This window comes from Lepus europaeus, chromosome 2 (assembly GCF_033115175.1).
Source record: "Lepus europaeus isolate LE1 chromosome 2, mLepTim1.pri, whole genome shotgun sequence".
In the NCBI taxonomy this organism is placed as follows: domain Eukaryota; kingdom Metazoa; phylum Chordata; class Mammalia; order Lagomorpha; family Leporidae; genus Lepus; species Lepus europaeus.
Genome location: NC_084828.1, coordinates 75379846 through 75404536, shown reverse-complemented (window position 1 = coordinate 75404536; position 24691 = coordinate 75379846). Strand labels below are relative to the sequence as shown.

At 37.2% G+C, this 24691-nt stretch overlaps 1 protein-coding gene across 2 annotated transcripts in view; it reads left to right on the top strand.

Annotated features, from left to right (window-relative positions):
• Positions 1-24691, top strand: part of IGSF11 (immunoglobulin superfamily member 11) — a 175719-nt gene that overhangs the window by 133975 nt on the left and 17053 nt on the right. For both annotated transcript variants that reach the window (XM_062176859.1, XM_062176869.1), the window contains exons 2-4: positions 9916-10079; positions 11449-11656; positions 13803-13958. In XM_062176859.1, the coding sequence (XP_062032843.1) occupies positions 9916-10079; positions 11449-11656; positions 13803-13958 (528 nt within the window). The remainder of the gene's footprint in view (positions 1-9915; positions 10080-11448; positions 11657-13802; positions 13959-24691) is intronic.

The window sequence follows — 24691 nt, the reverse complement described above, 5'->3', positions numbered from 1 at the left end:
CAGTGTGCCTGACTATTTAAAACAAATGTTAATGGATCTAAAAGGAGGCAGAGACTCCAAAACAGTAGGAATGGGGAACTTCAGCACTCCACTTTCATCAATGGATAGATCAACCAGACAGAAAATCAACAAAAAAACAATAGAGGTAATCTACACTATGGACCAAATGGACCCAACTAATATCTACAGAACCTTTCATCCCACAGTTTCAGAATACACATTCTTCTCATCAGTGCATGGAACTTTCTCTAGAATAGACCATATGCTATGCCATAAAGCAAGTCTCAGCAAATTCAAAAAACTGAAGTCATGCCAAATATCTTTCCTGACCACAGTGGAATGAAGTTGGAAGTTAACAACTAAAAAAACCTCTAAAAAATATGCAAACACATGGACACTGAACAATGTGCTCCTAAATGAACATTGGGTCATAGAAGAAATCAAAGAGACGATCAAAAAAAATTTCTGGACAATTGAAGATGACAGTACAGCATATCAAAAATTGTGGGTTACAGCAAAGGCTGTGATATAAGGGAAATTTGTAGCAATTGATGCCTACATCAATAAATTGAAAAGGCATCAAATAAATGAGATATCAGTACATCTTAAGGACCTAGAAAAACAGCAAACCAAACCCCAAATTAGTAGTAGGAGAGAAATAATTAAAATTAGAGAAGAAATAAGCAAAATTGAAACAAAAAAGAAAATACAAATGTCAGTGAAATGAAGTGCTGTTTTTTGAAAAAATAAACAACATTGATAAACTATTGGCCCAACTAACCAAAAAAAGTAGAAGACCAACAAAAATAAAATCAGAGAAGAAAAAGGAGATATAACAAATGATACTACAGAAATGAAAAGAATCATCAAATTATTACAAAGAGCTACATGGCAATCAATTAGATAATCCAGAAGAAATGGATGCATGGACATATACAATCTACTAAAGATGAGTCATGAAGACATAGAAAACTGAAACAGGCACATAACCAAGATGAAGATTAATCAGTAATTAAGACCCTCCCAGCAAAGAAAAGCCCTGGACCAGGTAGATTCACTGGTAAATTCTACCAGGTATTTAAAGAAGAACTAATTCCATTTCTTCTCAAGCTATTCAAAACATTTGAAAGGGAGGGAATCCTCCCAGACTCCTTCTATGAGGCCAGAATCACCTTAATTCCAAAACCACAAAAAGATACAACACAAAAAGAGTACTATAGATCAATATCCCTGATGTACATAGATACAAACATTCTCCACAAAGTACTAGCTAAATGAATCCAACAACATATCAGAAAGATCATTCACCTGGACCAGCTGGGATTTGTCACTGCTATGCAGGGATTGTTCAGTATACACAAATCAATAAATGTGAGAAATCACATTAACAAATTGAAGAATAAAAACCACATGATTGTCTCAATAGATGCAGAGAAAATATTTGATAAAACAACATATTTTTGTTATATATTAATGTTAGCCATCACAAAACACACTGGACACTGGAGTAAGGGGGAGGTTTATTGGGGGACACCCAACAGACTGAAGTGAAGGTGCAGTGAAGAGAAAGAGAGTATAAGAGAGAAACAGAGAAGAGAGGAGCTAACAAGGAGAGAAGAGAGCAGAGAGGAGCTGAGAGAGAGAGAGCCAGGAGACCAGAGGAGGAGGCTAGAGAGAGGAACCAAGAGAGCGCAGGAGAGAAGGACCAAGAGAGAAGAACCAAGAGAGCACGTGTTCAGGAACAGGCCCTTTTAAAACTTTGCCTGAGGGTGGGCAGGGAAGAAGGAGCAACAAATCCCATTAGGATGGGGGTGGAGCTTGACCAGAGGTTGGGCCATGTGGCCACCTGGCTAAAAACTGTGCCAGTTTCCTAACAACTTTCATGATATAAACCTTAATCAATTGGGTATAAGAGAAACATTCCTCAACACAGTCAAGGCAAATTATGACAAACTTACAGCCAGCATCTTATTATATGGGGAAAAGTTGGAAGCATTTTCACTAAAATCTGGAACCAGTTGCCCACTCTCACCACTGTTACTCAACATAGTCCTGGAAGTTTTAGCAGAGGAATTAGGCAAGAAAAAGAAATCAAAGGGATACAAATTGGAAAAGAGGAAGTCAGTTCATCCCTACTTGGAAATGACATGATTCTATATATAGGGAAACTGGAAGACTCCTCTAAGATACTGTTGGAACTCATATGAGAGTGTGGTAAAGTGGAAGAATATAAAATTAACACACAAAAATCAATAGCCATTGTATACACAATGCCATAGCTGAGAAATAGCTTTGAAGATGATTAACATTCACAAAAGCTACAAAAAATTAAATGCCTTGGAATAAATTCAACCAAGGATGTCAAATATCTCTATGATAAAAATTACAAAACATTAAAGATGATACAAGGAAGGAAAAATATTCCATGTTCATGGATTGGAAGAATTAGTATTATTTAAATGTCCTTACTAACAAAAGCAATATACAGATTCAGTAGGATCCAAATCAAAATAGGTAGGACATTTTTCTCAGATCTATACAAAATGATACTAACATTCATTTGGAAACACAAAAAAACCCACATAGCTAAAGCAATCTTAAATAATAACAACAACAACAAAAAAGCTGGAGGCATCACAATACCAGATTTCAAGACATAGTACAGGGCATTTATAATCAAAGCAGTCTGGTACTGGTGCAAAAATAGACATGTAGACCAATGGAACAGAATAGAAACTCCAGAAATCAATCTATACATTTAAAACCAACTAATCTTTGACAACGGAGCTAAAATCAATCCCTGGAGAAAGTACAGTCTTTTCTACAAAAGGTGCTGGGGAAATTGGATCTTTGTATGCAGTAGTATGAAATAAGACCCATTTCTTACACATTATACAAAAATCCACTCAAAATTGATCAGACACTGGCATAGGCAAAGACATCTTGGAAAAGACTCCAGTAGCACAAACAATCAAAGCCAAAATAGATATTTGGGATTACATCATGCTGAGAAGCTTCTACATTGCAAAAGAAACACTCAGCAAAGTGAAGAGGCAGCCAAAAGAATGGGAGAAAATATTTGCAAAATATGCAAGTGATAGAAGGTCCTGAATCCATTAGAAGATCAAGAAACTCAACAACCACTAAACAAACAATCCAGTTAAGAAGTGGGCAAAGGACTTGAACAGGCATTTTTCAAAAGAGGAAATTTAAATGGCCAACAGACACATGAAAACCTTCTCAGGATCACTAGCCATCAGGGAAATGCAAATCAAAACCACAATATGGTGTCACTTATCCCCTTTAGAATGGTCCTGATACAGATAGGGACAAACAACAAATGCTGATGAGGATGAGGGGGAAAAGGTACCCTAATCCAATGTTTGTGGAATATAAACCAGTACAGCCATTATGTAAGACAATGTGGAGATTCCTCAGAAAGCTGAAAAATAGATATACCCTATGACCTAGCAATTCCACTCTTGGGAATTTACCCAAAGGAAATAAAATCAGCATAAGAAAGAGTTATATGTACCCCCATGTTTATTGGATCTCAATTCACAATAGCTAAGATATGGAATCATCCTATATGTCCATCAACTGATGACTGGATAAGTAAATTGTGATAGATAGTATGGAATACTACTGAGACATAAAAAAGAATGAAATCCAATATTTTGCAACAAAATGGATGCAACTGGAAACCATTATACTTAATAGAATAAGTGCATCCCAAAAAGACAAATACAATATGTTTTCCTTGTTCTTGGTAACTAATAAGAGTACCAAAAATGTAAGGAATAGGAGTGAAATTGACATTTTGAGATTAGATGACTATTTACAGCCTTTGTCTACCATTGAAGAACAATGAATTTTTTTTCTTCTATTTGTTGAACTCTATTTAGTGTACAGTTAATCTTATGAGTATAAAGTAAACTGAAAGATCATTGTAAACATTAAGAGAGGGAATAGGAAGAAGGAGAAGGAAATGTGGGAGTATGGATAGGAAGGAGGGTAGGGTGAAAAATATGATGTTTCTAAATCTGTATTTATGAATTATATGAAATTTATTTAAATAAAAAAATCTTAAAAGTCAATACTGTCCTTATCACTTTGTTTTCTGGCATGGTCATGGAAGAATTTAGAAAACAGACTTTATTGGAATTAAGAAGAGATCCCAATCTTAAGACCTTAGGCAAGCCTATCTCTTTGGACTCTAGTATGAATGTTTTCATATGAAATCAAAGGAATTGGATTAGTTCACTTTAATGTGTTCATGAATTGATGGAGCTCCTATTGACCTGACAGTATACTGGTGAAGATTTGTTAAGTAATACCACTAATGAAAGTGTGATTACAACTTTGAGTAGTGTTCTCATACTGGCTTGTGAGACCCTGAGCACAGACTGTGAGGAAGGCTTTCTGCAAGGAAATAACAACTTGAGATAATATGAAAGATGAATGGTTTCTCAAGTAAGGAGTCGGGGACCAAGCAAACCAGCAGGGAAAAGGACAGAGCAAGCTCTGGACTCAAGAAATGAAGAGAAGTTTAGTTGGTATAGTGTATAAGATTGGATCCTGGGTTGGGCTTGGGAGATAAGAGAATAGAAAAAGATGAGAAATATTGCTCAATTCTGGATTGCCAGCTTGGTTCTTTTTGAACAATTCACTGCCCCAGGGAACAGTGGAAAGGAGCCAGACACACAGGAGATGCAGGTACAGAAGGGAAGAACTTGATCTTCTACAAGTGGGTTAGAGGTGCTTCCCAGATGATCATGTGGAGTTGTCTAGGGTATTAACAGAGGTTGAGTTAGAAATAAATTTGGAAACTGTTAGCAGGCATATGAAATTTGAATTCATAATAGTAAATGAGATTATGTAGTGACAGAATTTAGAATAACAAGTCAAGGCAGCCCTTTGAGGAATACCAGCATTTAGTGGCCAAGTGGTGAAGGGTAGGACAGCAAAAGAGATTGGGAGGATGTATCCAGAGAGATGGGAAGAAACCAGAAGCGAATTACACCACTGAAGCAAAGGCGGAAGTGTGTGAAGGAGGGGAGAATTGTCTCTTCTGTTATGGTGCCCAGTCCACACGTATTACAAGAGTCCTGTAGTTGCAAGGGAGTTTCTGAAGAGCTTTGAGAGAACGGCTTTTAAGAAGTGATAGGGGAGGGACTGGGTTGAAGACTGAATAGGAAGAGAACCTACCGAGAGAGAGAGTATAGAAGTTCTTTGAAAATGTCAGATGGAAATCCTTTGAGAGGATTGTGGCATGTGGGGAGGTGGGAATTTTAAGATGAAATATTTGAGGATGTTTTACTTCAGTCAGGAACTCTACAGGGCAGAGAGAAGGGTTGAACTACAGAAGGGGACAGTCGATGATGATCAGGTCACCAGCGGGTCCAAGAGCCTGGAATTCAAAATCATGTAAGCAGCTAGCTCCAGATAAATTCCTTTGATCTCTAAGAGACAGTGCAAACTGAAACTGATTTGCTGTTTTGCAAGCAGAAAGTAGAGGGAGTTTCCATCTGTGCTTATGTAAAGTTTAATTCTAGCTTTACATTTTGTGATTATATAATATAGTATGATAATAACAACAAACTTTCTAGAGTGATTTCTATGCAGTAGTTATGTTTAGTAGTTAAGTGTATGTTCTCTATAGACAAATTGCCTAGGTTTGAATCCAGAGATTAGCCCTTCCTAGCTGTATGACTGTAATCTTGAGCTGGTTTTTAATTCCTGTCGGTGGATACCTCATAGGATTAAGTGAGTATATACATAGTGCTTAGTGTTTGTTTGATATGGTCAGTGAGCCCTAAATGTTAATGGTAGTCACCATCTTCAGCATCGGACACTCGCTCCCCGTAGCTTTTGCTAATGTACTGAAGGGATCTAGCCCTGTATCACAGATAAAGCAACAGGCTCAGAGCTTAAATGAAATGTTTGAAACCATGTGGCTAAACAGATGAGAGAGCCAGCTTTTAATCCGTGTCTCCCAGCTTCAAACCCATACCTTTACAAGTTCTGAAAGCAACTCATCTGGAATATTTCTTCTACAGTTATCTCAAAACGTGAGATGTCAGAATTTATCTTATGTACAAATGTGAAGTAAATGAGGTTGACTTTTCATAGCTTCTGCTGACCCTGGGGCCTGCTCTTTGCAGCAGACTTGTCCTGCCTCGCCACCTCCCACCCTTTCCTGTGTACCTGTTCATCTTGTGCTTAACAGTTTCCCAAGCCTACACCTTTCTCTTTCATTCTTAGTTTGTATTTGTCATTTTTTCCTGTTTTTAAAGTTTTATCTAGTAATTTATCTTTTGTTTGAAAGGCAGAAGGACATGGGTGTGTGTGTGTGTGAGGGAGAGGGAGAGAGAGAGGGAAAATCTCAAGATCTTTCATCTGCTGATTCACTTTCTAAATGCCTGCAACAGATGTGGCTAGGCCTCGTTAAAATCAAGAACTCAGGGCCAGTGCTGTGGCCTAGTAGGCTAAGCCTCTGCTTGCGGCAAAAGCATCGCATATGGACACCGGTTCATGTCCTTGCCGCTCCTCTTATGATCCAGCTCTCTGCTTAGGCCTGGGAAAGCAGTGGAAGATGGCCCAAGTGCTTGGTTCCCTGAACCAGCTTTAGACCTGCCCAGCTCCAGCCGTTGCAGCTATTTGGGGAGTGAACCAATCGATAGAAGACTCTCTCTCTCTCTCTCTCTCTCTCTCTCTCTCTCTCTCTCACACACACACACACACACACTGCCTCTCAAGTAAATAAATAAAATATTTAAAAAAAATCAAGACCTCCATGTAAGTCTCCACTTGGATAGCAGGGACTCAAGTACTTGAGCCATCACCTGTTGCCTCTCAGGATGTGTATCAGCAAGAGTCTAAATTGTAAGCTGAAAAGGGACTTGAACCCGGCACTCTGATATGGGCAGTGGGTGTTCCGTGTAGCATTTTAACCTCTATACCAAATACATACTGCCTTTTTTTTCTGAACATTTGCATTAGAGGTTGTGTGAGTTCAACCTGAAATTGTTTTTATAGTGAATGGAGGCATAGTCCCCTCACGTCTTCCTGGAATATTGTCTAAAGAATGCAGTGATGTAAATTCTGTGACCAACTTTCCTATAAAACATCTCTATGGTATGGATCTTCAATTTGTCTAATTGTGACAAATGCACATCCTCCCTTATCTCACTTCTGGTCTGGTTTCTTTTTTGTCTGCTCCATGATCAAATATTCTTCCTTTTCTGTCTCTAATGCCTGGGATTCTTTCAACTTCCTTTTTTAAAGCTTAGAAACTTTTCTCAATGTTATTTAACTTGGAAACTTGTATCACAGCTGGCTGTTTAATGAAACATTTTATTCTGCACACAGAACTCCTGAGAACATCATCAGACTATCTGTAAAGAACATTGAGTTCCATAGTAGGAAGGTGTTATGTACATTTACTTTAAAAATGAATTGTAATCATAATAGTATGTTATGCTACATTTTTTGCAAGAATTCAAATGCTGTAACTTCAAAATAGAATTGTTAGAGGTACTGCTGTGGATTTAATGTATTTTTTGTGATTTAGAATAGCTTCTTGTAGAGTCTCCCTGACCTATTTTAATCTGCTTTTTTTCATGCTGTTGCATCATCCCAGGGGTGCAGGCAGTTTTTACAGAAGGGATAACAGTTGATTTTGACTCGACAGGAGTTGGCTCTGGTGAATCACTAGTTGTTTTTTTTTTTTTTCTTTAACAGTGTTGTTGGGATGTAGTTTATATTCCACAAAATGCACCCATTTAAGCAGTGAAATTCAATGATTTCTGCTATTACACTCTACAGACATCATAGGAATCTACTGTTAGTATTCTTCATCATCCTAGGGAGTCCCATTGAACTTCATTGTATCAGTCCCCACTCCTTCCTCTTGAGCCCCAGGCATGCCCTAATCCGGTTCCTACACCTATAAATTTGCCTTTTATAGATATTTCATCTGTGTGAAACTATTCTGTAGTGTTCTGTATCTGACTTCTTTCATTAAGGGAAACATATTTGAGAAGCATACGTATGCTCTAAATTGTATCTTTTATTTCTGAGTACTATTCCACTTTATGTACATACTGTTTTTATTTATCCATTAACCTGTTTATGGGTATTTGATTTATTTCTGATATGAGGCATGGTATGACTAGTGCTATGAACATTTATAAATGGTTTTTATGTAGGTGCATTTTCATTTTACTTGGGTGGATTCCTAGGAAATGGAATTGCTGAGCTGAGTGGTATGCTTATGTTTAACTTTTTAAGAAATTGATACTATTTCCCAAAGTGCTCATACCATTTTATATTCCCACCAACAATGCACCTTGGTATTGTCTTGATTACAACCATTCCATTGGATATGTGGTGATATCTTACTGTAGTTTTAACATGTAGTTCCTTGCTGAGAATGATATTGAGTATATTTCCATGTGCTTATAAGTTTTTGTCAAAGTGTATATTCAAACCTTTTGCTCATTTTAAAATTACATTGTCCTTTTAAATTATTGACTCGTAAAAGTTCTTTTCATATTCTGGATAAATTCTTCATCAAATATATACTATGCAATATTTTCTCCCAGTCTCTATCTTGGTTTTAAAGTCATTTTTTTTAAGGTTGTTTATTTAAAAGGGGAGGGGGGGAGGGAGAGAGAGATCCATCCATCTACTGGTTCACTCCCCAAATACCCACAACAACCAAAAATTGACTAGACTGAAGCCAGGAGCCTGGACTTCGTCCTGGTCCTCCACGTGGGCGACAGGGACACAAGGACCTGTGCCATCACTTGCTGCTTCCCAGGGTGCCCGTTATCAGGAAGCTGGTTCAGAAGTGGAGGAACTGAGACTGGAACACAGGCATTCTGACACGGATACAGGTGTCCCAAGAAGTGACTTGACCAGTTGTGGCACAGTGCCCAACCCTATTTTGTTTTGAAATTACAAAGTTTTTTTTTTTTTTTTTTTTTTACTTAGATAAAGTGCATTGTGATAATTTGTTTCTTTTATTATTCATAGTTCCGGTGGCATATATAAGTGCTTTTTGACTAATCCAAGGTCACTAAGATTTTTCATCTATATGGGAATAGTTCAGTTCTTTCATTTAGGTCTGTGAAAATTTTAAGTTTATTTTTATATATTCTGTGAAGAAGGAGTTTAAATTCTTTTTTTTTTGGCATATTACTATCAAATTTTCCCGTGATCAGTTTTTGATAAGACCATCTTTTCCCCTTTTATTGTCTTGTAGCTTTGTTGAAAAGCATTTGAAAGCATTTCAATACTTTCTTTTCCACGATTCAGAGTTAGTTTGTCAGTATCTTCAGAAAACCAACAAGGATTGTGACTGGGTTGTTCTGAACCCATAGATGAATTTGGGGAAAATCGACACCTTCACCAGACTGAATCTCCAATGGATGAGCATTGGATAGCTCTCCATTTATTCAGTCTTACTGACTCGTTTAATCAGTGTTCCATAGACTTTAGCATATGGATGATACACATATTTTATTAGATTTATGTATAGTCTCTTAATATTGCAGTGTGTTAATATAATTATACCTTAAAATTTAGTTTATTTCTTGTCTTTTTTCATCATTGCAAGTGATGTTCAAATGCTGTCAGCTGAATTCTATCATACTGTGTTTCAGTCTAGCCAACTAGAGTAAGTAGTTTCTAATCTTTTTCAACTGTGACTTCCAAAAGCTAGAGTGATGAGCCATTTTTGTTGTTTTCACTCAGTTGACTCATCCGCAGGTGTTTATTAAGACTGTCCTTTCTGTCTGTCTGTTCACGTTATCAATGATACTGTGACCATACAGAACACACAGTCCTTCTGAAGGGGTTTGGACTGCCAGAAAGTGCGAGCCTGTAACCTCCCTGTTCCTCCTTCTGCAGGTGTCGCAGCATCCCTGGAAGTGTCAGAGAGCCCTGGCAGTGTCCAGGTGGCCCGGGGTCAGACCGCAGTCCTGCCCTGCACATTCACTACCAGCGCTGCCCTCCTTAACCTCAATGTCATCTGGATGGTCATCCCTCTCTCCAATGCTAACCAACCTGAGCAGGTATTTCTGATCTGTTCTGTGCTGCCTCTAAGATAGGAAGAGACAGGGAAGCATTGTGAGTAAACATTTGATTTCTAGAATACAGTGACATTTGTAGTGTGCCTGTGTAGCTTTAAGTCCCACCATATTTACTGTTAGTTAAATAGCAGCAAAAGCTATCTTCTTTATTTAGAAATGCATTTTTTAAAAAAAATCAATAAATATTAAGGGGATCCTCCTGAAAATGTTATTTAGCAACTTAGAATTTTTTCAGAAACTTTGCTAACAGGAAAATACCAAGACAGAAAAAGCAAAGTATGGGACTGGCACTAACACCACGAGTGTGCTTGTTAAAGATAGTGATTGGGAAGGAATTGATATTAGGTAGTAGTACTTGATTTCACAAGTGTTAAAAAGATAGGCATGCTAGCTAATCTCAGAGACCCTTATATAAATTTGAGTGTGTACACATAAGAATGTCAATGCAAACGGAAGCTACTCCCAGTAAGCTGTATCAGTTACAGGAAAGAGACCCATAGTTTTTAGTACCCATTGCAGAAAATAATGCTCAGAAAATTAGTGAATTGTAATAAAGGCTACACTTTTATTTATAATGATATTTCATTTATTTTGTGAAGTTTTCCTGCTTCAATAAGCTTATTACTACCTAAAAATATTTAATAAGATCCATGGTTTGATAAGAAATCCAATAGAAGCTGCTTGTTTTCTGCTAAGTGTGCGGTTTTGTGGTTACACTGTGCCTTCAAGATCATTTTGTTCAACCTCATCAATTTAGGAGTCAGTGTTGGAGTGAAAGAAGTGAAGAAAGAACTTTAGTTCACCAAAGATTTGCAGGGTGACTAGAGTCCCTCATTCTTAGCCCAAAATGCTGTGGCTTTTTGCTGTACCTTTCAGAGTCCTCAGCTATCGTTAATTAACCAAAGTTAACTAACAATAGGAATCGACATTAAAATAATGCAACTCTCCTCTTTATATGTTTATGTATATTCCCACTGTAACTATAGTCTATCATTTTATAATATAGCAAACGTGAGAATGGAGATGCTAATATTCTTAACACTTTATATTGAAATTTTGAACTGGTAACAATATTGATGGGTTGATAATAGGGTAGCATAAGGACATTTTCTGTGTTATGATGTATTAGGTAAAGAAGAAATGCTATTTTAATTTTAAGTGCAAGAATGTAGAGCCTCAAGGAACCTATGGACAGGTGCTGTGGCAAAAAGTTGGTGGCAACTCTCATATTCGAAACGAAATCTCCCAGCAATTGATGCAGCATCATCTAGTACAGTGTACCATGCAGTTCCTGTTAAATGTTGAGGAGGGATTTTAGTGGCAATTGTATTCACTGTGCTTTCTTTTGCAGGTCATTCTGTATCAGGGTGGACAGATGTTTGATGGTGCCCCCCGATTCCATGGTAGGGTGGGATTCACAGGCACCATGCCTGCCACCAATGTCTCTATCTTCATTAATAACACTCAGCTGTCAGATACAGGCACCTACCAGTGTTTGGTCAACAACCTGCCAGACAGAGGAGGCAGGAACATTGGGGTCACTGGTCTCACAGTGTTAGGTGAGTGACAGAAATGTTCCAGGTACCTTGGGCTCCACTCACAAATGTACTCTGAAGCATATTTAACTCCTGCCCTTCCTTCCTCTATGCCCTGTTTGCTTTGCTGTTTCCCCATCTGTCTTCCCTTAGCTCCGTTCCTTCTGCTTTTCCCTGCTTCCTATACGTGATCTGCCCATCCCTCCTTTCTTCATGTCAGGGAGTTGTTAAAAATTACTTCTTAAATGGCTTTCTGAAACTGGAGGAAAGTGGTATAAAACACTATTAAAAGTAGCCTCTCGGGTCCCTTAAGCTTCTATGACAGAACTTACTCTTTAGAGTTGCTTATTGGGGAAATGAAGCAGCACTTGTTTCAGCACACAGAGGAATAATGCTGTTACTTCATGTCTGAGGCAGCACTGAGTACCATCAAGGCTTTGACCAGTACCTCTTTTGACTCTCAGAGGTATTCTTGTCTGAACAGTAAATGATGTTATCCTTTTAATACTGAGGCCAAGCAGATCAAGGGTCTTTTCCCAGGTTACAGAGACACTGGACAGTAATGAAGTTTAGAATAAACGTTAGACCTCCTTACTCAAACCATTCTTTCTGTTATGCCGTGCTGTTCTAAATGATCAGTTCCAAACGTGTTACTTCTCAGTTCCCTTGTCTTCAGTATCAAGCACTGCATTCCAAGTGGGGACTTGTGGCAGAGGGGGCCACATTCAGTTCATTTGAGGAGATGGAGGAGGGGTGTGGTGAAGGCTGCTGTCCTTGACCCTCCTGCAGCTCAGCCTCCACCTCCACAGCCCTTGGCAAGCTGTTCCCCGTCTTGTTTCCCACTTCCTTGTCAAGTCGCTTGAGGATACAGGCTTTGGGGAGTTCTTGCCACTTTTCCCTCTCTGAGTGGGAGGATGTTGTAACCCTCATGCCTTTTTGTCACAGTTTCAAACAGAGTAAGAAAAACAAGGACCAGTTTAGAAATTTCTATTTTCAAAGTCTTATTCATTGCAATGTATTGAAAATCGTATAGGTTTTAAAAGACTCTGTCAGTCCCAGTGGACTGAAATTTTACGCTGATGCTTGTTTCTATAAAGTAACTGACTTCCTAAGTTATCCAACCTTATGTATTTCTTCATTTTTTAGAGGAAGATAAAAAAAGCTTTAATTTACTTTAGGAAGTTAATTCTACCTCCAACAAAGTGCTCTGTGACATTGCAGTGGTAAAGTCAGAGGCAGTAAATTAGAGATGGTCTCACCCCCTTAGGCAGTTAGGATCCTCTGAGGTTTTTTTTTTTTTTTTTTATTCTTCCCATCTATACCCTTTCACTGTTCTCTCTTCCCCTACTCACTCTGTCTCCTGAGTTTTTGTAGAAATATACATTTATTTTCCACTCATTCATTGTTGAAAAGGTGAATACATTTATGGAAAGTCAGTAGCACTGCAAATGCATCATCAGTTGGACTTAAACTCTACATTTGACATTCTCCAATATGAGAGTTTAGGCTGCAGACTTTGCTTTTAGTTTGATTTCCTTGTGTTTTAGTATAAATCATCACCTTCTTTAGTGTGCTTTTGATAATTTTTTTGTTCCCTGTCTTTTATGTCCTTATATTAATGATTATAAAATGTCCATTCCTTTACTATCAACTTCCCCCTTCTTTGAATACTATTCTCTCTTTGCCTACCATTAAGCAGAATTGGCATAAAGCAGGGCTGTCTGGGTTTCTTTTTATTTTTTGGTAAGTAGCAAAAACGTTGCCAAGGTGGTCTTGCCGGGAATAGCCAGGAGGGTGAATACTATTATACCTTGAAATCTCTGAAAGTGACCTCATTCAGCAGTGTTTTTAAAGACCCGTTAAGAATTCAGTGGTGGAAACGGAATGAGACTAAGACCATAAGACACTTTGGAAATGTAATAAATCCAAATGTGTAGCCCCTTCTACATATCTGGTCCCTCTCGCTTTGATGTTGCCAGTCCTGCACCTGTTGCAAGCCCTGTGAATTGGTGCATGATTGTCCTCTGCTTTCAGCCACGAGTCTGTCTCCTGGCGCATGTTCTGAAAACAGTGTTATCTGTGGTTCCAGTGTAGTGAATATTGATGTCTCCTTCTCATTCCCTTGCCTCACAGTAAATGTGTCCTTTATTGCTTACTTTTCCTATTATAGTTCCCCCTTCTGCCCCACACTGCCAAATCCAAGGATCCCAGGATATTGGCAGTGATGTCATCCTGCTCTGTAACTCAGAGGAAGGCATTCCTCGGCCAACTTACCTTTGGGAGAAGTTAGACAATACCCTCAAACTACCTCCAACAGCCACTCAGGGTATGTACAGTGCTGCTTTATCCATTTTATTAGTTATCACAGAAAATTCTAATTCTGAGGTTCACAAAGTAATCAACTGTAGTAGATTTTGAAAAATAACATACCGTATTTGTAACTGCTGATAAAGCTTTGTGAATTCTTTTGTGCTTCTAGCTTTAAAGGAAATACAGCATTTTCTTTCTCTTCTTTATATTGCCTTTATGAAAGACATCTAGCCCAGTGGTAACTACATATGAAAATTCCATTCTTTAGAGTGACAAGTTAAAATAGCTACATGGTAGCTCCTCTGAGTTAGCTGTGAGACAATCACTGAGGTTTATATCAGAGAATCTACTTCCTACTTGACATAAAACTGCTTATTTTAGTGTGAAAAAACATCTGCCTAGTCGCAGTCTAATTAGAGGAGGAAGATAGGAAAGAGCCCAGGAAAAGGGCTCAGTTCACAGGAGATGGAGGAGATTTGAGCATCCTAGGTAGTTTCCTGCATGTAAGCTCAGCGTTTAAGTTTTATTTGGAAGGAAATATCCTTTAAAAACTGAAGACATTTTAGAAAATAAATGAAAGTAATTACAGAATTACACATGCAATCTTCTGTGACAGGAAAATAAAACTTAGTGATCTTGAATATTGCATCATATCTAAAATAGAAAATGTATCCTACAGCATTCACTGCCCATTTGCAAATCTCTTTTTAAGATTTATTTATTTATTTCAAAAGAATTACAGAGAGAAGGGGAGGGGAGCGAATGAGGTTTATTCAGTCCTCTGGTTCATTCCCCAGATGGCTGCAATGGCCAGTGTTGGAGCAGGCTGAAGACAGGAGCTTCATCCAGGTCCCCCATGTGGGTAGCAGCGGCCCAAATACTTGGGCTGTCGTCAGCTGGTTTCCCATGCCATTAGCAGCAGGAAGCTGGATCAGAAGTGTAGCAGCCAAGACACAAACCAGTTCCCATATAGAATGCCGGCATCTCAGGTGGAGTCTTTACTCAGTGTACCACAATGCTGGCCTCTACGTATCTTAATTTATATGTGAAAAGTTGAATTTCACTTCTGGGTATATTTCTACATGAAATTAAATCAACATATCAAAGAGATCATTGAATTTCCCTGTTTATTTTGCAACACTGTTCACATTAGCCAAGATAGGGAATCCACCTCAGTGTCCATCAGTGGATGAGTAGATAAAACAAATAAAGAAAATCTATGTACACTGGATATCATTCAGCTATAAAAATAGTGAAATTCTCTCTTTTGTGGCAACATGGATGGGAGGAAGTAGAGGTCATTTTTCAAAAGTATAATATGCCAGATAGGGGAAGATAAATACTGCATGTTCTCACTCATAAGTGAAAGCTAAAAGAATTGCTTTCAAAGAACGAAAGAGTATAATAGTGATTACTAGATACTAGGAAGGACAGGGAGAAGAGAAGACAGAGGTTGGTAACAGGTGCCAAAATACAGTTGGATAGGAGGAATGATAAGTTCTAGTGTTCTGCAACACTAGTGACCATAGTTTAAAACTCACTTACATTTTATGAAGAACTAAATGAGAGGAGCTTTCAAGATCCAGAGAAATGATAAGGATATGGAAATGCTGATTATCCTGATTTTATCATTGTACACTTTGCAAATGTGTTGAATTGTCCTGTCCACTGTAGATATGTGCTAATTTATATTTATATAAATATATAATACATGGCATTGGCAGTAATGGAGAGGCCCCAAACAACCTTAATTGTTCTTGGTAAGTTTGAATCATACTGATGGTGCATGTCTGTCATGGAAAAAAGATAGTCCTAAGTTGTATGAAGTTAGAAATACTAAAGATCTAGCATTACAAGACTTGAAAAAGCATTCAAGCTTCCTTTAAGAAACCCAACAGAAATATTGATGTACCTTCCCATTCATTTTTTTAATTAGCCTAGCCCCAAATTAATTATTTTTAAAAGCTCCTTTCAACATAATAACTTCGGGTTACTTTAATGATGACTTCCGAAATACTATTGTTCCCTCCTGATTGTTCATTTCTACACATTTTAACCCCAGTGTGGTCTAACTAGCTTTTTTTGTGGACTGACTTGTAAATTTCACCATTTTAAGTGGCATGCTTAAAATAACTCCTGTCTTGAAATACCAAAAACTATATTCAGTTTGCAGATTTTCCAGCAACTGTTTCTGTGACTGTTCACCCTTTCTGGCTCCATGTCGCTTTTTTTTTTTTTTTTTTTTTTTTTTTGTAAAACAGGGAGGTTAACAGTATCATATTCAAGGTCCTCTGTAGCAGCATTAAGATTCCGTGGTTTATATGTATAACATTTCTGCAGAAGTTTGTATGGAGTTTGCAATTACAAATGAACACTCGAATAGCAGCTGGTTGTAAGTTGAGAACCATCCATATTTGTTTCTGTGTAAGCGTATATCAGTCAGATTTCTTGGTATCATCTTGGAACTTGAATATTCTTTGCTACTTTAATGAATTTGAATACCAATGATTAAAAACCAAGTTGTCCAAATTCAAACTCTGCATTGATCATCAGAATGTCTTTAGGACGCCGTATCTATTATAAAAATGCACATTGAGTCTGATTTAATTTAAACTCACCTCTGATATTTATATTCATAAAATGAAGCTCAAAGAAACACAGTATTTTCTAAATCACTTAGATGAAAGTTTTAATTCAGGATGGATCCTTTCTGGAAACCTGATGTATAGCATGTTGACTATATTTAATAAAACTATATTATGTGCTTGAGAATAGATACTAAAACACATACACATAAGGATGGCTATACAAGGATATATTAATTAGCTAGGAATATATATATATGTATATATATATAGCCAAATATACCTAATTGTATAGTATTCAATAAATATATACAAATTTTATTTGTCAATTATGCCTCAATTAATAGAAAGAAAACAAGTTGAATAATGTATAGGGTAGCTCCTAAACAAAGAATTATCCAGCCCAAAATTGTGGCATAAAACACACTCACATTTCTGAAATAAAGTCTATTTGATTTGATTTTTAGATATAAAATACTCTTTTAAGATTACTAACTTTTTTGGAACCATTTTTTTTAAACTTTTATTTAATGAATATGAATTTCCAAAGTACAGCTTATGGATTACAATGGCTTCCCCTCCCCCCATAACTTCCCTCCCACCTGCAACCCTCCCCTTTCCCGATCCCTCTCCCCTTCCATTCACATCAAGATTCATTTTCAATTCTCTTTATATACAGAAGATCAGTTTAGTATATATTAAGTAAAGATTTCAACAGTTTGCCCCCACATAGCAACACAAAGTGAAAAAATACCGTTGGAGTACTAGTTATAGCATTAAATCACAATGTACAGCACATTAAGGACAAAGATCCTACATGATATTTTTTAAAAATTAATTAATTTTCTATGCAATGTCCAATTTAAAACCAAGTTTTTTTTTTCATTTTCAATTATCTTTATATACTGAAGATCGATTCAGTATATACTAAGATTTCATCAGTTTGCACCCACACAGAGACACAAAGTATAAAAATACTGTTTCAGTACTAGTTACAGCATTACTTCACATTGGACAACACATTAAGGACAGATCCCATATGAGACCTAAGTACACAGTGACTCCTGTTGTTGACTTAACAATTTGACACTCTTGTTTATGGCACCAGTAATCTCCCTAGGCTCCAGTCATAAGTTGCCAAGGCTATGGAAGCCTTTAGGTTCGCTGACTTCGATCTTATTCCGACAGGGTCATAGTCAAAGTGGAAGTTCTCTCCTCCCTTCAGAGAAAGGTACCTCCTTCTTTGATGGCCCCATTCTTTCCACTGGGATCTCACTCGCAGAGATCTTTCATTTAGGTCTTCTTTTTTTTTTTTTTCTTCCAGGGTGTCTTGGCTTTCCATGCCTAAAATACTCTCATGGGCTCTTCAGCCAGATCCGAATGCCTTAAGGGTTGATTCTGAGGCCAGAGTGTTGTTTAGGACGTCTGCCATTCTATGAGTCTGCTGTGTCTCCCACTTCCCATGTTGGATCGTTCTCTCCCTTTTTGATTCTATCAGTTAGTATTTGAAGACACTAGTCTTGTTTGTGTGATCCCTTTGACTCTTAGGGGCTAGAACTGTGGTGTAGCAGGTAAAGCCACCTCCTGCAGTGCCAGCATCACATATGGGTGCTGGTTCAAGTCCTGGCTGCTCCACTCTCTGCTATGGCCTGGGAAAGCAGTAGAAGATTACTAATTTTTTAATAGAACTTTTGTATTAGTAATGAAAAGTGAATGATTCTTTTCTACCTTCTGTTGTCCTGGTTCATTTTTAAGTCAAAATACTAAACAGTGTCATAAAATGAGTGTGAGACCTTGAGGATCATCTGATGATTTTGTAGAATTATCTGTGAAAGCTTTTCCTTACTCTGTTTTGTTGGTAGATTTTTCATTCAGTTTCTCTATTGGTAGAGGTCTATTGAGATTTTCTGTAATGTCTTTATTTTTCTGGAAAATGTGTCTTTGGTCCAAGTTCACACATAGTGAAATGAAGTTGCTAATTTTCTCAATATGAAAGCACAGAAGTGTCTTTAAGAGCATAGGTTCTGGAGTCAGAGGAATAATATTGAAACCTGGGTCCAGGAGTTGCTAGGTATATGACCTTGTATTTTAGTTTTCTCATTTTTTTAAAAGATTTATCTTATTTGAAAGGCACAGTTACAGAGAGAGGGACAGAGATCGTCCATCCGCTGGTTCACTCCCCAGATTATCACAATAGCTGGAGCTGGGCTGATCTGAAGCCGGGAGCCTCTTCCAGGTCTCCCGTGTGGGTGCAAGTGCCCAAACACTTGGGCCATTTCTCTGCTGCTTTTACAGGCCATCACTAGGGAGCTGGATCAGAAGTGGTAAACTGGGACTTGAACTGACATCCATGTAAGATGCTAGCACCACAGAGGCTTAACCTACTATGCCATAGCGCCAGCCCCTTAGTTTTATTTGTAAAATAGCAGCTACCTCCTGGTTGGATAGAAATGAAACAAAAACACATAAAATTTTAATAACACCATTGGGCATGTATAAACACTTATTAAACATTAGGTACTTCTAATTATTATGGTGTTATGAATTTTTTAAACACATTATGCTTCTATTCACTTCTCATATTGCTTATGTGTGCCTTCCCTCTTTATTTAGTTTTTTAAACTCTATCTTGCTAAACACAGCTTTTGATTTCATTTATTCTCTTTTACAAGGATACTTCAAAAAGTTCACGGGAAATGTGTATTAGAAAAACTACATGGATTTCAGAATTTTTTGCACCAAAATAATCTTATTTTTTATTTCCATTTTCCCACAAATTTATTGGAGTACCTTGTATAGTTGTATTAATTTCTGTTCTTTAATAGTTCACTCAACAGATATTTTTGAACACTTAGTATATGCCAGAAATCTCTAGGAACTGTGGATACCTTACTGAAGAAAGCTGCTATCCTTCCATTTGTGGACCATACCTTCTAGTGGGCAGAGATTGAATATTGCAGATCTGTAATTCATGTAGTTTGTTACAATTATGTGATAAGTTCCATAGGGAAAAGTGTATCAGGATAGAATAAATTAGTTGGAGGATGAGGAGCTGCAATTTTTCATAAGATACTTAGAGTAAGCTTCATTGAAAGGATGATATTCTAGCAAAGATTTAAAGATGATGAAGGAATGAACCAGGTGAGTATGAGGGTAGAGAGCATTTCGGGCAAAGGGGTTGGACATCTGAAGGTCCTGTGCAGCAGTGTGCCTGGTGTGTTTCATGGATATCGGAGAGGTGTGCCTGGGTGGAGTGTGCAAGGCACTGTCCAGTTGCCAGTACTTGGAGATATTAATCAATTGCATATGAAACTTGTTATATTGTTTAGCATTGTGTATCTCTAGCAATATTTTATATGCTATGTCTGTTTTATGGGAAAGACATGTTTCAATACCACATGGTATGATTGTGTGTTTATCAGTTTGTTCTTGCAATTACAATAATTTTTTTCTTTATCCATCTTGAATAAGTGCTTGTAGGTTTGTTATATCTCTTTGATTCTCTATGCTAAATATACTTTTTGCATGATTTATAGAGAGCCATAGTAATTTTCTTTAGTTATTTCTTCTTGGTATGTTTCTATTTTATACTTCACTGCTTTTAGCCTCCCATTCCTTAAGTTTTAGATATTTGTCTTTTAAGCAGTGTGTATCTGGATTTAGTCTGGTTTTTGATCTGTAGTCTCAGAACCTGTGTCCTTTGTTTATTTGAATCCATTTACATTAATTATGGTTATTAACATATTTCTAATATGTTATTTGATGTTTTCTGTTTACCAAGCCTTTTCTTTCATCTTTTTCATATGATCTATTGATTATTTGAATATCCTTCCTAATCTTCTTTAATTTTTTAGTTTTTTTCTCATAGTTATTCCTAAAATTCTTGATTACATAGTTGATTTATATAGCCTATAAAAATATCCACTCTCTTTTTCTAAATAATAACACACTCAGTGCTGGCACTGTGGTATAGTGAGCTAAGCCTCCACCTGCAACACCAGCATCCCATTTGGGCCCTGGTTCATGTCCTGGCTGCTCCTTTTCTGATCCAGCTCTCTGCTATGACTGGGGAAAGCAGTGGAAGATGTCCCAAGTCCTTGGGCCCCTATACCCATGTGGGACAGACCTGGAAGAAGCTCCTGGATCCTGGCTTCAGATTGTTGCAATTATTAGGGGAGTGAACCAATGGATAGAAGAGCTTTCTCTCTGTGTCTCCCTCTCTCTCTGGCTTTACCTCTCAAATAAATAAATAAAAATCTTTTCTAAAAGAACATACAAAGCATTAATTCTCCTGTTTTCCATCATATATGTGCACATTTCCCTTCACTGGTTTTCTCTGTTCTTTCCTGTTAGCCATTGTTGTTCCTTTTCATTCTAACCACCGTGAGTCATAGCTTCCCTTTCAGATCTTAAAGTTCTGTATCTTTCTTTTATGTATTTTGGTTAATTTTCTTGGCTTTAGTATATTCATTCCACATTATTTTTAAACACTCTCCTTATTTCTCACTCCTGTTTTGCTGTTGTTATATTTATTACCAGTTTTATTTAGAATTATCCAAAAAGTATGCAGTTTTCTTGCTTTTTTTAATCACACTCTTTTTTTTTTTCTATGTTAAATTTCCTTACTACTGAAGTATATACCCTCTATCAGGTATTAAATTGATGATCAATTAGTAGCTAATGTTCTCAAGTTTATCTCAAAATATCTTCATTTTCCCAATGCTGTTGAATGCAGTTTATCTGAGTATAGAAGTCTAGATTATCAGCTATTTGTCCTCAATAATTTGTAAAAATGTTACATCATCTTCTGGCTTTTGATAATGCTATTGATAAACTACTGTTTATCTATTTATAGGCATTTGTTATTTCCTTTTATTTGTTTTTTAGATGCTTTTGTATTTCCTGTTTTAGAGACCCTAAAATATAACTAGATACAGGTTGAGCATTCCTAATCTGAAAATTTGAAATCCAGAATGCCCCAGTATTGAAAACTGAGTGCTATTGGATTTTGTTTCAATTTGGATTTTGAATTAGGCGCTGGTAGTTCTGTGCAAATATTCCTAAATCCAAAAATCCTAAGCATTTTGGATAAGGAAAATTCAATCTGTTCTGGGTTCATTTTTGTTTGCCCTGATTTTGGCCTATGATGTTTCTTAAATTAAGAGATTGTTATCTTTTATCAATCATGGAAAATTCTAGGTCATTGTGTCTTTGAATATATATCCTTTTCCTGAGCTCTCTGTCTTTCCCTATAGCTCATAGTTCAGTTTTTAAGTTCCCCATCACTGTTTCTAAATTCTGTGCTCAAGTGGGTAGCTCTGCTTCTCTTTCTGTGGCATTCTGGTTATTTATTTTTTTATCTTTCAGATCATCATTTTTTTTTTCTTCTGCTCTGATTGCTGTTCATCCTGTCCACGGAGTTTTAAAATTTCTGTGACTGTAATTTTTATTTTTGTAAGTTTCTCTTGACTTTTCATGTCATCACACACTTACTTACTGTGATGATTCTTTGTGTGCATAAGAATTCTTTTCTATTTCAGTTTCAAATGACACAAAATTATACATGCTTATGGAGAATATAAGTTGATGTTTTATACAGGTATATATTATGTAATGATTAAATTATAGTAATTATATTGCTGTGCACATTTATTATTACTTTGTCATGAGACTATTAAAAATCCTCTCTTCCAGCTTTTTTGAACTATGCCATACATTATTAATTAATATCACCCTGCTGTGCAATGAAGCACTGGAACTCGTTCCTCTTACTTAACTAATATTTTACTTACTCACTAACTTTTCCTTATTATCATCCCTTCCTTATGCAACCTCTTTCATCCACGATTCTACTGTCTGCTTTTATGAGATCAACATGTGAGTGAGATTAGGCAGTATTTGGCTTTCTGGGTCTGACTTATTTCACTGAACATAATCATCTCCAGTTCATACAAATTGTCACAAATGACAAGATTTCACCCTTTTTAAAATGCTGAACGGTATTATATTGTGTATATATAGCATGTTTTATTTATCTGTTCGTCACTTGGTGGACACTTAGGTTGACTGCGTATCCCAGCTATTGTGAATAGTGCTCCAGGGAACACAGAAGCACAGGTGTCACCTTGAGAAACCAGTTTCACTTCCTTTGTGCTTGTTCCCAGCCGTTGTATTACTGGATCACAGGGTAGCTTTACTTTCAGTGTTTTAAAAGGATGTTAATTTTATGCCAGCAGTTTTGAAAACTTGTGGAAAATACGCATACTTCTTCAAAAACATAAAGAAAAATTAACATGGAGAGAAAAAATTTTGAATAGCTCCATACATATTTAAGAAATTTAGTTTCACTTTTAAAATGTTTCTCCACAGGTAATTAAATGTTTAAGTAGTTCACTGATGAATTCTACTTAACGGTTAAAAAAGAAATAATGGCACAATAATATCTTCTTTCATTAAACACAGAAGTAACAAATGTTTTTGCAACCACTTTTAAGAGTCCAACATAACCCTGATAGCAAAACCTAGGTATAAGGAAACATAGCATTATAGAACTATAGCCATAATTAATACAGATGAAAAAAACTTAATAGAAAATAGAACCCAGAAACATATGAAAATAAAATGTATTAGATTTTTCTTCTCCTTCTTGTTTGTATCTGATTTGATATTGAGATTTGTGCTTTCATGTGTTTTCGTATTGGTAGTTATAATTCTTTTACTTCTTTTTTTTTTTTTTTAAGATTTATTTGTTTATTTGGAAGGTAGTTAGAGAAGCAGAGGCAGAGGCAAAGAGAGATCTCTTCCATCCCATGGATCACTTTCCAAATGGCCTCAATGGCTGGGGTCAGGCATATCTGAAGCCAGGAGCCAGGAGCTTCTTCTGGGTCTCCTATGTGGGTGCAGGGGCCCAAGGACTTGGGCCATCTTCCATTGCTTTCTCCAGCCAAGGCAGAGAGCTGGATCAGAAGTGGAGCAGCCAGGACATGATGCGGTGCCCATATATGATGCCAACACTGCAGGTGGTGGCTTAACCCACTAGCCACAGCGCCAGCCTCCATCCTTTTAGTTCTGATGTTCATGGGAATTTGGCCAGAGAATACTTGGCAAGGTCCAGTCCTGATCATGAAAGGCTCTATGTAACAGGCAAGGAATTCAGATATTATCTGTGAGATTCAATATTCAGTGACATGGGGGCCAGCGCTGTGGCATATTGGGTAAAGCTGCTGCCTGCAGTGCCGGTATTCCATATGGCCTCCGGTTCATGTCCCAGCTTCCAATCCAGCTTTCTGCTATAGCCTGGGAAAACAGTGGAAGATGGCCCAAGTCCTTGGGCCCCTGTGCCTTCATGGGAGGCTTGGAAGACACTTCTAGCTCCTGGCTTTTGATCAGCGCAGCTCCGGCCATTGCAGCCAATTGAGGAGTGAACCAGCGGATGGAAGACCTCTCTCTCTCCCTTTCTCTGTTTCTCTCTCTCCCTCCCTTCCCCCCTCCTTGCCTGTCCTTCTCTCTGTAACTCTTTCAAGTAAATAAACCTTTAAAAATAAATTAAAATGATTTAATTTAAAAACAATATCCAGTGACATGTATAAAAGTGAGAGAAGACAGTCAGATGTACATTTTAGAAAGAGTGTGAGCAATCAGTGTGAAAATTGCCAGGTAAGTCACAGATCAGAAGCTTTGATAATAGCTATACCAAGGAATGAAGAGGGCTTGAACCAAGTCCCTAGTGGTGAGGATGGAGAAGGAACAGAGGGAAGGGTATGATTCAGGAGAGACTGAAGACAAATAACAACAAGATGCAAGGCTTGATTTTTTTTTAGATGTTGGAACTCAGTAAAGAGTTGGAATTACCTGATTTCTGTTGTGGACAACTGAATAAACGTTGCCATGTTAACTTAGAGAAGGAATTTGTAGATGTTTGCTTGAAGAAGGTTAGTGTCCTCTAGGACCTGCAGGTGGGAATTGAAGTAATGATAGTGATAACACTTCTTCACGTGCCATATCACTTTGAAAATTAAAGTATAACAATTAACATAGAGAAATATCAACACAAAGAATCCATTGATGTAAAGTTAAAAGCAAGAGCGGAGGTTATATTTATGGAAACCCAGACAGAGATGTGTTGGAGAGAAGTGATCAAAATCTAGTCAGTTGGTCTAACTTA